This window comes from Jaculus jaculus, chromosome 6 (assembly GCF_020740685.1).
Source record: "Jaculus jaculus isolate mJacJac1 chromosome 6, mJacJac1.mat.Y.cur, whole genome shotgun sequence".
In the NCBI taxonomy this organism is placed as follows: Eukaryota; Metazoa; Chordata; class Mammalia; order Rodentia; family Dipodidae; genus Jaculus; species Jaculus jaculus.
In genome coordinates this window covers 92831203-92843775 of record NC_059107.1, presented here as the reverse complement: position 1 = coordinate 92843775, position 12573 = coordinate 92831203, and the positions used below count along the sequence as shown (strand labels likewise).

At 43.7% G+C, this 12573-nt stretch overlaps 1 protein-coding gene across 1 annotated transcript in view; it reads left to right on the top strand.

The window, feature by feature from the left end:
- The window catches only part of Lima1 (LIM domain and actin binding 1), a 144982-nt gene extending 137641 nt beyond the window's left edge, over positions 1-7341 (top strand). The window contains exons 10-11 of the mRNA XM_045152631.1: positions 3906-4039; positions 5012-7341. Of these exons, the coding sequence (XP_045008566.1) occupies positions 3906-4039; positions 5012-6020 (1143 nt within the window). The 3' untranslated portion in view covers positions 6021-7341. The remainder of the gene's footprint in view (positions 1-3905; positions 4040-5011) is intronic.
- The last annotated feature ends 5232 nt before the right edge of the window (positions 7342-12573 follow it).

Below are 12573 nucleotides of genomic sequence, written 5' to 3'. Positions count from 1 at the left end.
TGGCATGTTCCCATGCTGGGAGCCTCTTGTCTTTATGACAGTATAAGGTCTCTTAAGCAGCTACTACACAGACCTTAAATAATGTCACAGGGGGTTCATTACATGGAGCATGAATAGCTGGAGTGGAAACCTGTAGGTCTGGCTAGCCAGAAGCTTGTGGTCAGTCAGTCATTTGAAGTAGCAGTCTGTTAATTGGATGCTGAAGAGGAGGGTGCCTTTTTGCTCAAGTGGGTGAGGCCCCATTAAAGAGAGAGACACTGTTTGTCACGTGTGGGAGGTGGTAAGACATAAAGAATTATTAGTGAGACACTCTGTGGGTGAAGGCTCACAAAGGCTCTCTCTCCTAAGCTGAACGAAAGCCAGCTCCAGGTAGATCAGAGCCAGGCTGGTTTTTGCCTCCATCAGCAGAGTGAGCTGAAAGAGAATATAGTCTTATTTTGGATCTGAGTCTGAGCTTCAGCTCAGCTGCAGTTAAGTGCTCCAGGGCACACCAGTCGCTGTGTATTCATTGAAGGCTCCTGTTTGTCTCTTCCAGCTTCTGCTTCCTGCTCCCGGTACCTAATTTCTGCTCCTGCCTTCTACTTTCCTCCTAATGTGAGCTCAACCTTCACTTTCTCTCAGATTTTCCCTTTTGTTCACTGGGCTACACCCGTCTACGGTGTGTATGCATGCATGTATGTGTTTGCACACGCGTGCACGCAAGGAAGCATGTGCTGTCTCCTTCCATTCCCCTGTAGCAGAATAATATCCATTACCACTTCTACCACGTGAAGTTTCTGTCTCCAGTCTTCCTCACTTGCCAGATGAGTACTTATTATAAATCTATTTCAAGCATTAAAAATACCGAATCTTGCCAGGCGTGGTGGCGCACGCCTTTAATCCCAGCACTTGGGAAGCAGGGGTAGGAAGATCGCCATGAGTTCAAAGCCACCCTAGACTACATAGTGAATTCCAGGTCAGCCTGGGCTAGAGTAAAACCCTACCAAAAAAAAAACCAGAATCCTAGGCTGATGGATTAGCAATTAAGGCACTTGCCTGCAAAGCTAAAGGAACCAGGTTCAATTCTCCAGAACCCATGTAAGCCAGAGGCACAAAGTGGCATATACATCTGGAGTTTGTTTGCAGTGTCTGGAGGCCCTGACATGCCTATTCTCTCCCTCTCTTTCTCTCAAATAAATAAATAAAAATAAAATATTTTTTAGCCAGGCTTGGTGACACACGCCTTTAATCCCAGCACTTGGGAGGCAGACGTAGGGGGATCGCTGTAAGTTCAAGGCCACCCTGAGACTACATAGTGAATTCCAGGTCAGCCTAAGCTAGAGTGAGACCCTGCCTCAGGGGCCTGGGGAGGGGGGGGACAGAATCCATTCCCTACAATTGAAAAAGATTCTCTCCCTCTCTCAAAAAATAAATAAATAAATAAATAAATGTTTCTTTTGGAGCTAGAGAGATGGCTCAGTGGTTCTTGCTTACAAATCCTAAAGGCCTGGCTTTGATGTCCCCCAGTAGCCATGTAAAGCCGGATGCACAAAAGTTTCTTTTTAGAGCCAAGCATGGTGGGGCACAAGCCTTTAATACCAGCACTTGGGAGACAGGGGTAGGAGGATTGCTGTGAGTTCAAGGCCACACTGAGACTGCATAGTGAATTCCAGGTCAGCCTGGACTAGAACAAGACCCTACCCTGAAAAACAAAACAACAAAAAAAAGGTTTCTATTTAGGATTGTGCCCCTAGGGTGCTGTTAACCAGCCACTTCCACTCAGTTCAGCACCTTCATTTTTCAATATTTTGGGTGGATTTGAAAATTTAATCACACATTTTGTCAAACTCCCTGTTATGGACTCTTATTTGTTCCCATTCTGATTTTTTTTTTTTTTTCCTGCTCCTGTTTCCTATTCAAATCTACTTGGGAAACCATCTCTATTTTTTGTTTTTCCTCCTAGTAAATCATGTAGCAAGTGAACTACAAGTGTGAATTTGTTGTTGTTGTTGTTTTGAGGTAGGGTCTCACTCTAGCTCTCAAGCTGACCTGGAATTCACTATGTAGTCTCAGGGTGGCCTCGAGCTCACAGCAATCCTCCTACCTCTGCCTCCCTAGTGCTGGGATTAAAGGAGTGTGCCACCATACCCAGCAAGTGTGGATTTTTTATATTTTGTTAATTTATTTATGTATGAGATAGCAAGAAAGAGGCAGATAGAGACAGAAAGAATAGGCACGCCAGGGCCTCCAGCCAGCCACTGCAAATGAACTCCAGATGTATGCACCACCGTGTGCATCTGGCTTACATGGGTACTGGAGAATTGAACCTGGGTCCTTTGGCTTTGCAGGCAAATACCTTAACCACTAAACCATAACTCCAGCCCTAATTTTTTTTTTTTTTGAGGCAAGCCCAACAGACTGGCCTTCTTAAAAATATATATGCGAGAGGGTGAGAGTGAGAGAGAGAATTGGCGTGCCAGGGCCTCAGCCACTGCAGTCAAACTCCAGACAGTTGTGCCACCTAGTGGGCATGTGTGACCTTGTGGTCCTGCATCACTGTGCATCTGGCTTATGTGGAACCTGGAGAGTCAAACCTGAGTCCTTAGGATTTGCAAGGTTAGCACCTTAACTGCTAAGCCATCTCTCCAGCCCTAGACATATAATTTCACTCAAGCAACCTAGGGGAAGAAGAATGGAGAGAATCAGCTTGAGCTCTGATCCCACAGCTAACAAGCTATGCCAGGCACTGTTCTACACACATTTATTTATTTTTGGTTTTTTGAGGCAGGGTCTCACTCTGGCCTAGGCTGACCTGGAATTCACTATGTAGTCTCAGGGTAGCCTCGAACTCTCGGCGATCCTCCTACCTCTGCCTCCTGAGTGTTGGGATTAAAGGCATGCGCCACCACGCCCGGCATGCACACATTAGATAGAGAAACTCATTTAATCCTGCAGTCCTCTCAGAGGTTGCCCTACTGTCCCTATCTAAGGCACCTAAACAACAAAGAAGTTAAGGAACTTGCAAGTGGGTGACAAACCCACTCACGGAGAGTCTAGCTGTACCTATGCTTCTCTGTACTAGATTATCTTGCCTTCCACATCCTAGGGGTTCAAGAGTAGGCCTTACAGTAGACATGCTAACAAGACCTATGGAACAAGACCAGTGACTAACATATTAACAGTACCCTGTTAAAGAACAAGCTGGACTCCATTAAACAAGATCATAAACCTGCAACTTAAGCTGGGCGCGGTAGCGCATGCCTTTAATCTTAACCAGCACTCGGGATGCCAAGGTAGGAGGATAGCTGTCCGTTCAAGGCTATCATGAGACTACATAGGGAATTTCAGGTCAACTTGGTCTAGAGCGAGACCCTACCTTGGAAAAAAAAAATTTTTTTAAAGGCTGCAACTTAATTAAGATCATGCTACAAAATGTCTGCTTTGTTTCTCACAACATTTTATCAAAATAATTTAAAGAGTTGGTCTGGACAGATGGCTTAGCAGTTTGTGTGTGTGTGTGGTGACATTTCTACATCTTGTGCTGCTGTGTAACCCTGCCCACCTCTCCTGAGAGGCTGTGAGATTTAGAGCAGCCAGACAGTTGAGGATGGCATCAGGCTTTAATAAGTCAACTGAGCTGGGCATGGTGGCGCATACCTTTAATCCCATCACTCAAGAGGCCAAGGTAAGAGTATCCTTGTAAGTTCAAGGTCACTCTGAGACTACATAGTGAATTCTAGGTTAACCTGGGCTACAGCGAGACCCTACCTTGATAAACCAAAAACTAGATAATAAAATAAGTCATCTGATAGAATTGGAGCAGTTGTAGTGTTCCTATGAGAATTGCCCGTAGATAAAGTAAGTCTCTGTAAAGTACCAGCTCATCATCGGTGCTGATGCTAAAGTTGTCCTTTTCCTTTTTCTAGAAGTTTCAGGCACCTGCAAAAGAGACGTGCGTGGAATGTCAGAAGACAGTCTACCCCATGGAACGGCTCTTGGCCAACCAGCAGGTGTTTCACATCAGCTGCTTCCGGTGCTCCTATTGCAACAACAAACTTAGGTAAGCCAGGGTACGCGGGCCATCTGTCTGTCTAATCACAGGTCCAGAGGGTTCTGGGTTTTTTGTTGTTGTTGTTTTGTTTGTTCTTTGGTTTTTCAAGGTAGGGTCTTGCTCTAGCCCAAACTGACCTGGAATTCACTATGTGGTTTCAGGTTTCAGGATGACCTTGAACTCACAATTATCTTTTCCTTTTTTTTTTTCCTCCTTCTTTTTTGAGGTAGGGTTTCACTGTAGTCCAGGCTGACCTGGAATTCACTATGTAGTCTTAAAGTGGCCTCAAATTCATGGCATTCCTCCTACCTCTGCCTCCCAAGTGCTGGGATTAAAGGCATGTGTCACTATACCCGGGCTTCTGATGTGCTTTGAAAGATATTTTTCTTGGGCTGGAGAGATGGCTCAGTGGTTAAGGTGCTTTCTTGAAAAGCCTGATGTTTAACTCCCCAGTACCTACATAAAGCCAAATGCACCAAGTGGTGCATGCATCTGTCGTCTGTTTGCAATGGCTAGAAGCCCTGACACGTCTATTCATATTCTATCTTTTTCTCTCTCTTCTTGGAAATTAATAAATAAAGGCTGGAGAGATGTCTTAGCAGTTAAGGTGCTTTCCTGTAAACCAAAGGACTCTGGTTCAACTCCCCAGGCCCCACATAGGCCAGTTGTACAAGTTGGCACATGCATGTGAAGTTTGTTTGCAGTGGCTGGAGGCCCTGGCATGCCCATTCTGTTTCTCTCTGTCTGCCTCTTTCTCTTTCACACTCTCTCATCAATAAATAAATAAAATATTTTAAAGATATTTTTCTTGGGCTGAGTGAGGATATGGCTCAGTAGAATGTATGCCTGGCATGTGCAAGGCCCTGGGTTGAATCAGAAATTGGAAATAGCAGATTTAAACCCATTGGTGTAAATGAGAATATGAAGATATGCTAACTTTATTTTTTTTCCTTCTCTTCTTTTCTTTCTTTTTGGTGACAGTCTAGGAACATACGCATCTTTACATGGAAGAATTTATTGCAAGCCTCACTTCAATCAGCTCTTTAAGTCCAAAGGCAACTATGATGAAGGCTTTGGACACAGACCACATAAGGAGCTGTGGACAAGCAAAACTGACAGTGAAGAGACTTTGGAGAGACCAGTGCAGCTTCCAAATGCAGGGGAGACCCCTGCGAACCCAGGCGTAGAAGATGCCCCCATTGCCAAGGTGGGTGTGCTGACTGCAAGCATGGAAGCCAAGGCCGCCCCTCAGCGGGAGAAGGAAGACAAGCCCGCCGAGACCAAGAAGCTTAAGATTGCCTGGCCACCCCCCGCTGAACTGGGCAGTGCAGCCAGTGCCGTCGAGGAAGGGATCAAAGTGTCCAAGCCCAAGTGGCCGCCTGAGGATGAAAGCAGCAAGCCAGAAGCTCCCGAAGACGTCGATCTGGATCTGAAGAAGCTGAGGCGGTCATCTTCGCTGAAGGAGAGAAGCCGCCCGTTCACTGTGGCAGCTTCGTTTCGAACCTCTTCTGTCAAGAGCCCCAAAGCTCTGTCTCCCCCTCTCAGGAAAGGCTGGAGCATGTCAGAGCAGAGTGAGGAGTTTGCAGGAGGGATAGTAACAGAAAGGAAACAAATGGAAACCGCCAAGGTCTCTGGGAAGAATGAGAGTGTGGGCAAAACAGGCTGGCATAACAAGGAATCTAAAGAAGAGGAGGCAGGGAGGAGAAGCAAGGAAATGCATAGTTTTGAATTGGGCAGTGAGAGTCTCGTGGAAAATGGGGCGAGCATAGATGAAGACGATAGCAACCTCTTCCAACAGCAGTCCCCACTTGAACCCAAGTCTCCAACTTGGTCCGGCTTTGTGGATAACACATCCACTAAAGAATTCTCTACCCGGAATCCGAGATCCCAGGATGTCGAGTTCTGGGAGGAAGAAGTGGTCCAAGAGCTGTCTGTGGAAGAGCAGATAAAGCGAAACCGGTACTACGACGAGGATGAGGATGAAGAGTGACCAGTTGCGAATGGGGCTTGGGCCTTACATTCACATTAGTGCTCTCAGCCACCGCCCTTTATCCAAATGGTACACAGACACAGGTATTTGATCAGGAGCTGTCATTCATGTGGAAGCAACTGAGGAAATGAATTCCTGCCACCAAGACAAAACAAAAACAAACATCTGCAGTTCAAGTGAACCAATTATTTTTTTTTCTTTTTAATTTGTTTTCTTACAATGCTGGAGATAGAATCCAGGGCCTTGTATATGCTAAACAAGTGCTCTGCCACTGAGCTAAGCCCCCTGTCTCTTTAAGTGAACCAATTCTAAACGCTGGAGATAACATTATTTAAATCTTCTTTTATCAGTGGGGATAATGCCTAAGAGTTAATCAGGGGAATTTTCCAACTCATACAGTCCAGATTCCACTATATTTCCAAAACTGTGGAATTAGAGAACGTACAAAAGGGATTTAGGGGCCTATTATGACTGAATGCACTTTAGTATAAAGGGCACAGTTTTACATTTTAAATGAATACTAATTTGATTTTTTTTTTAGTATTCATCTGTTGGATCAAATATTTAGCCTTTTTAAATTTTTTCAGTTAATTTTTTTACTCTGAATATGGAAAATTGTTGCTTTGTATCCTGCGCTCTGCATCTTGAATTATTGAGCCACTTTTCACCATACTTTTTGAGACAAAGCACCAACCTACATGCACCAGTGCTTGGGGAGATAACACAAATAAACTGTGGCATTTGCCAATGAATATGATTACACCCCAGTGGAGTGCTTTCTTTTCTAGTGGTGTCTGTGCTCCTGACAATTTCTGAAAGCTGCAATATTTTTGTAAGAGCTTTTAGATCACTGTTTACGGTGTTTGAACAAAGTGAGGAGCTCACTGGGAGGACAGTGGAAGGAGCGCCTTAACCCACTTGAGCTCAGACTTCCAAGCCTCTGTCTCCACTTACGACATCACCCCTTCCTGACACTAATTTTTTTAAATACTTACCAATTCTGAAATGTATTGATTATTTTTTATGGCAGATAATCCCAGGGTGAAATCAAACCAACTGTAGACCTTTCTTCTTGAATGGTTTTTTTTCTAGTTTTAAGGCTTCAAAACATTGTAACTCGAGTACATTTGTTGTACATAATTGATATTCCAAATTATGTGTATGGGAGGGAGAGGTGTTTTAAACTATAGGCCTTTTTTGCATTCATAGAGATTTAGCTCTAATATTTTTAGAGATTGTAAAATATTCTGCTTTCTTATAGTCTTGCTAATCTGAAACATTTTTATTCAATAAAAATTTTAATTTACATTTGAACTTTCAATATTACTTGTTCATTGTTTCTTTACATTTTTACAGTCTCTTGGGGTCTACTTACACATTAGCAATTTGGAGGGGAGAGCAAATGAGACTGTTTTAGAGAAAGAAGTGCTATGAATACGTGCTACCACTAGGTGGGAATGTTGAGCTGGACATGGACTTTGATCCTACTTAAAGGAAAAGAAATTTTTCTGGAAAATTGCTAGCAGTCTAGCAAGAGAATTAGTATGCACATTCACAGTGAGCTGCTTCCTTTACCTGTTCAAAATCCAGTGGTAGTTACTACTTTGTTTATTGTATTCAACACTTACTCATTCATCTTACATTTATGCCTAACATGCAAAATAGAATTTCCAAAAGTCTCTGATGAAATAGATGTGCTTTCCACTCTGGGTGAATGGTTGTTGGATGTTTTCTATAGTGACAACTACTGTAATTATTAAAGCTTTTGTATTTATTTATTTGCAAACACACACACACCATTCTCTTTCTCTCTTTATTTGTTTTGTTTTGTTTTTCGAGGTAGGGTCTCACTCTAGCTCAGGCTGACCTGAAATTCACTATGTAGTCTCAGGGTGGCCTTGAACTCACGGCAATCCTCCTACTTCTGCCTCCCAAGTGAGAGAGAGCTGGGTGTAGTGGCGCACGCCTTTAATCCTAGCACTCAAGAAGCAGAGCTAGGAGGATCGCCACGAGTTTGAAACCAGCCTGAGACTCCATAGTGAATTTCAGGTTAGCCTGAGCTAGAGTGAGACCCTACCTTGGGGGGAAAAAAATTCATGATACAGGGCTGGAGAGATGGCGTAGCGGTTAAGCGCTTGCCTGTGAAGCCTAAGGATCCCGGTTCGAGGCTCGGTTCCCCAGGTCCCACGTTAGCCAGATGCACAAGGGGGTGCACGCGTCTGGAGTTCGTTTGCAGAGGCTGGAGGCCCTGGCGCGCCCATTCCCTCTCTCCCTGTACCTGTCTTTCTCTCTGTGTCTGTCGCTCTCAAATAAATAAAAAAAAAATTTTAAAAAAATTCATGATACAAACTCTGTACTGGCTGTGCAAAAAAAAAAAAAAAAAGTCTGAGTGCCTATGGATATCAGTTGAATATGGTGACATATATCAGGCACTTGGAGACTGAGATTACCATGAAAACCCCTGTGCCTTTCAAGGGGTGAAACAGAAATCCCATTACTGCAAAAGTAGAGTGCAGATTAGAAACAATGAGTAGCTAGCTCCAGATTTGACAAAATAATAGTAGAATATCCTTGTCCGGAGAATGACTAAACAACATAGACATTTGTAGAAAATAATCACAACTCAGAGCTGGAGGGATGGCTTAGTGGTTAAGGTGCTTGCCTGCAAAGCCAAAGGACCCAGGACCCATGTAGGCCACATGCACAGGGTGGCACATGCATCTGGAGTTGTTTGCAGTGGCTGAAAGCCCTGGGGTACCTGTTTTCTCTCTCTCTCTCTCTCTCTCTCTCTGTCTCTCTGTAAATAAAATATATTTTAAAAAGAAAAAGAAAATAGCCGGGTGTGGTGGCACATGCCTTTAATCCGGAGGCAGAGGTAGGAGGATCACCATGAGTTCGAGGCCAGCCTGAGACTGGGCTAGAGCAAGACTGAACTCTGGGGAAAAAAAAAAAATTGGAGAGATGGCTTAGTAGTTAAGGCACTTGCCTGAAAAGCCTAAGGGCCCAGGTTTGATTCCCCAGTACCCACATAGAGCCAGATGCACAAAGTGGTACATACATGTGGAGTTCGTTTGCAGTGGCTAGAAGAACTGGTACACCCATTCTTTATCTGCCTCTTTCTCTCTGATAAATAAATAAATTTATTTTAAAGAGTGGGTAGGGCTAGAGAATGGCTTGGCTTAGCTGCTAAAGGTGCATGCCTGAAAAGCTTAAGGACCCAGGTTCAATTCCCCAGTGCCCACATAAAGCCAGATGTACAAAGTAGTTAGTACACGTGTCTGGAGTTCATTTGCAGTGGCTGTAGGCCCTGGCATTCCCATTTTCTCTCTGTCTCCTCTCTCTTTCCCTCTTTCTCAAAAAAAAAAAAAATATTTTAAAGAAACAACAAACAAAAAAAATAGCTAGCCGTGGTGGTGCACACCTTTAATCTGAGCACTCGGAAGGCAGAGGTAGGAGGATTGTCATGTGTTCGAGGCTACCCTGAGACTACATAGTGAATTCCAGGTCAGCCTGAGCTAAGTAACACCCTACCTCAAAACAAAACAACAACCAAAGAAAGGACTGGAGAGATGGCTTAGCAGTTAAGGTACTTGCCTTTGAAGCTAAAGGACCCAGGTTTGATTCCCCAGGACCCACGTAAGCCAGATGCACAAGGTGGCACATGTATCTGAAGTTTGTTTACAGTGGCCTAAGGCCCTGTGCACCCATTTTCTCTCCCTCTCTCCCTCTCTTTCTCTTTCTCTCTCTCTCTCTCTGCTTATATGCCTCTTTCTCTTTGTAAAAAAAAAAATTAATTAAAAATTTTTAATTGGGAGCTGGAGAGATGGTTTAGCGATTTAGGTATTTGCCTGCAAAGCCAAAGGACCTCAGTTCAACTCTCCAGGACTCACATTAGCCAGATGCACAAGGGGGCACATGTATCTGGAATTCGTTTGCAGTGGCTGGAGGCCCTGGCATGCCCATTCTCTTTCTCTCTTTATCTCTCTGCCTCTTTCCCTCTCTTGCTCTCTCAAATAAATAAAATCTTTAAAAAATTTTAATTAAAATATATTTTGTTTAATTGCAAGTAGAAAAGGAAAGAGAGAATGGGCACATCAAGACCTCCTGCCACTGCACTCCAGATGCATGTGCCACTTTGTACATCTGGCTTTATGTGGGTGCTGGAGAAACAAATCTAGTTTGTCAAGTTTTGCAAGCAAACACTTTTAACCACTAAGCCATCTTTCCAGCCCCTCAGACAACAATTTTGCTGGGGGGGGGGGATTTTGATGTAGGATCTCACTCTAACCCAGGCTGACCTAGAATTCACTATGTAGTCTCAGGCTGGCCGTGAACTTGCAGGAATCCTCCTATCTCTGCCTCCTGAGTTTTGAGATTAAAGGTGTAAGCCACCACACCCAGCTCAAATAATCCAAAGATACACTAATTTGATATGTGTTGAAGATTGATGGCAGGAAAATATTACATCTTTGTTTTCTGTAATTTATTGTTTCTATAAGAGCAGAAAACTGTATGTACAGTTAAAAAAAAAAAACAACTATTAGCCAGGTGTGGTGGCACACGCCTTTAATCCCAGCACTTGCGAGGCAGAGGTAGGAGGATCGCCATGAGTTCTAGACCACCCTGAGACTACATAGTGAATTCTAGGTCAGCTTGAGCTAGAGTAAGATCCTACCTCGATTAAAAAAAAAAACAAAAAACACTATGTTGTGTCATTAACTCAGTAGTCTGGAATGTGAGCCTCAGTATTTCAGGCACACTTGGTGTTACATGGTGTGAAGGCGTATGCAGTGCAATGTGCTCGTGTTCTGTGCTCAGAATCAAGGCTGCAGTGAAGCCAACCTAATACAGCATGGATAAGGCAGAAACACATTAGATTCACTAAGTTGCTGCCCATTCAGAAACCTTACACTGTTGCCAAATGTTTTAGTGAAACCCACATTCGCTTAAGTGAGTCCATGTGAGGTTAAGATCCAGTTTAAGAGCCTGTGCCCTACATCACTAACTGGAACCCTTCCCCAGCTCAGAGCTTTGAATATTCGGGCATGCATTAGTTATTTTTATCTCACTACTGTAACCATCAAATACTTGGCAAGAAGCAATATCAGGAAGGCTTATTTTGACTCATGATTAAGGAATATAACCCATGCTGGCAGGAAAGGCGTGGTGATAAGAACAGGCCCTGTTCTGTGGCACAGGGGAGCTGCTTGCTCACATCTTGTTAGATCAGGACTCAAAGGACAATCCCAGTTCTCAAATCATTTTCTCCCTTTTCTCTTTTTCAAATAGAGACAGACGTATTTATTGCATATTTAAAACATGCATGTTGGGGCTGGAGAGATGGCTTAGCAGTTAAGCGCTTGCCTGTGAAGCCTAAGGACCCCGGTTCGAGACTCGATTTCCCAGGACCCACGTTAGCCAGATGCACAAGAGGGCGCACGCATCTGGAGTTCGTTTGCAGTGGCTGGAAGCCCTGGCGCGCCCATTCTCTCTCTATCTGCCGCTTTCTCTCTCTGTCTGTCACTCTCAAATAAATAAATAAAAGTCAAAATAAATTTAAATAAAATAAAACTTTAAAAAAAAAACATGCATGTTCAAAGAAAAAAAGTAAAATAAGCTGGGCATGGTGGCATATGCCATAATCCCAGCACTCTGGAGGCACAGGTAGGAGCATTACCAAGATTTTGAGGCCACCCTGAGTCTACATAGTGGATTCCAGGTCAGCCTAGGCTAGAGTGAGACCCTACTTCAAAAAAAAAAAAAAAAAAAAATGCATGCTCTATGTGTGAACTGATAAGTATTCAATCAAGACTTTAAGTAGGGCTGGAGAGATGGCTTAGCGGTTAAGCGCTTGCCTGTGAAGCCTAAGGACCCCGGTTCGAGGCTCGGTTCCCCAGGTCCCACGTTAGCCAGATGCACAAGGGGGCGCACGCGTCTGGAGTTCGTTTGCAGAGGCTGGAAGCCCTGGCGCGCCCATTCTCTCTCTCTCCCTCTATCTGTCTTTCTCTCTGTGTCTGTCACTCTCAAATAAATAAATAAATAAAATTTAAAAAAAAAAAAAGACTTTAAGTAGCAGAATGATAAGGAATTAATATGAAATATGGAAAAACAGTCAAGAGGCTAAGAAAATAATATCAAATTTTCTAGGATAGAGACTATTTTTACACGTTCTAGGCTGAACAGAAAGTTGTAGGAAGACATACATTGAAAAAGTAAATACCAGGCTAGAGAGATGGCTTAGCAGTTAAGGTACTTGCCTGCAAAGCCAAAGGATCCAGGTTCGTTTCCCCAGGATCCGTATAATCCAGATGCACAGGGTGGTGCATGTATCTGGAGTTCCTTTGCAGCAGCTGAAGGCTCTGGTATACCCGTTCCCTCTTTCTCTCTCTCTTCACCCCCACCCCCGGCCCCTGCCTCTTTCTCAAATAATAAAAGATACATTAAAAAAAAAAATCTCACCAGTAGAATGGATGAAGGAGAGGACAGAATATCTAAACTAGAAGACCAGGTGGAAGATCTAATACTGTCTAACAAAGAGAAAGACAAACTAATA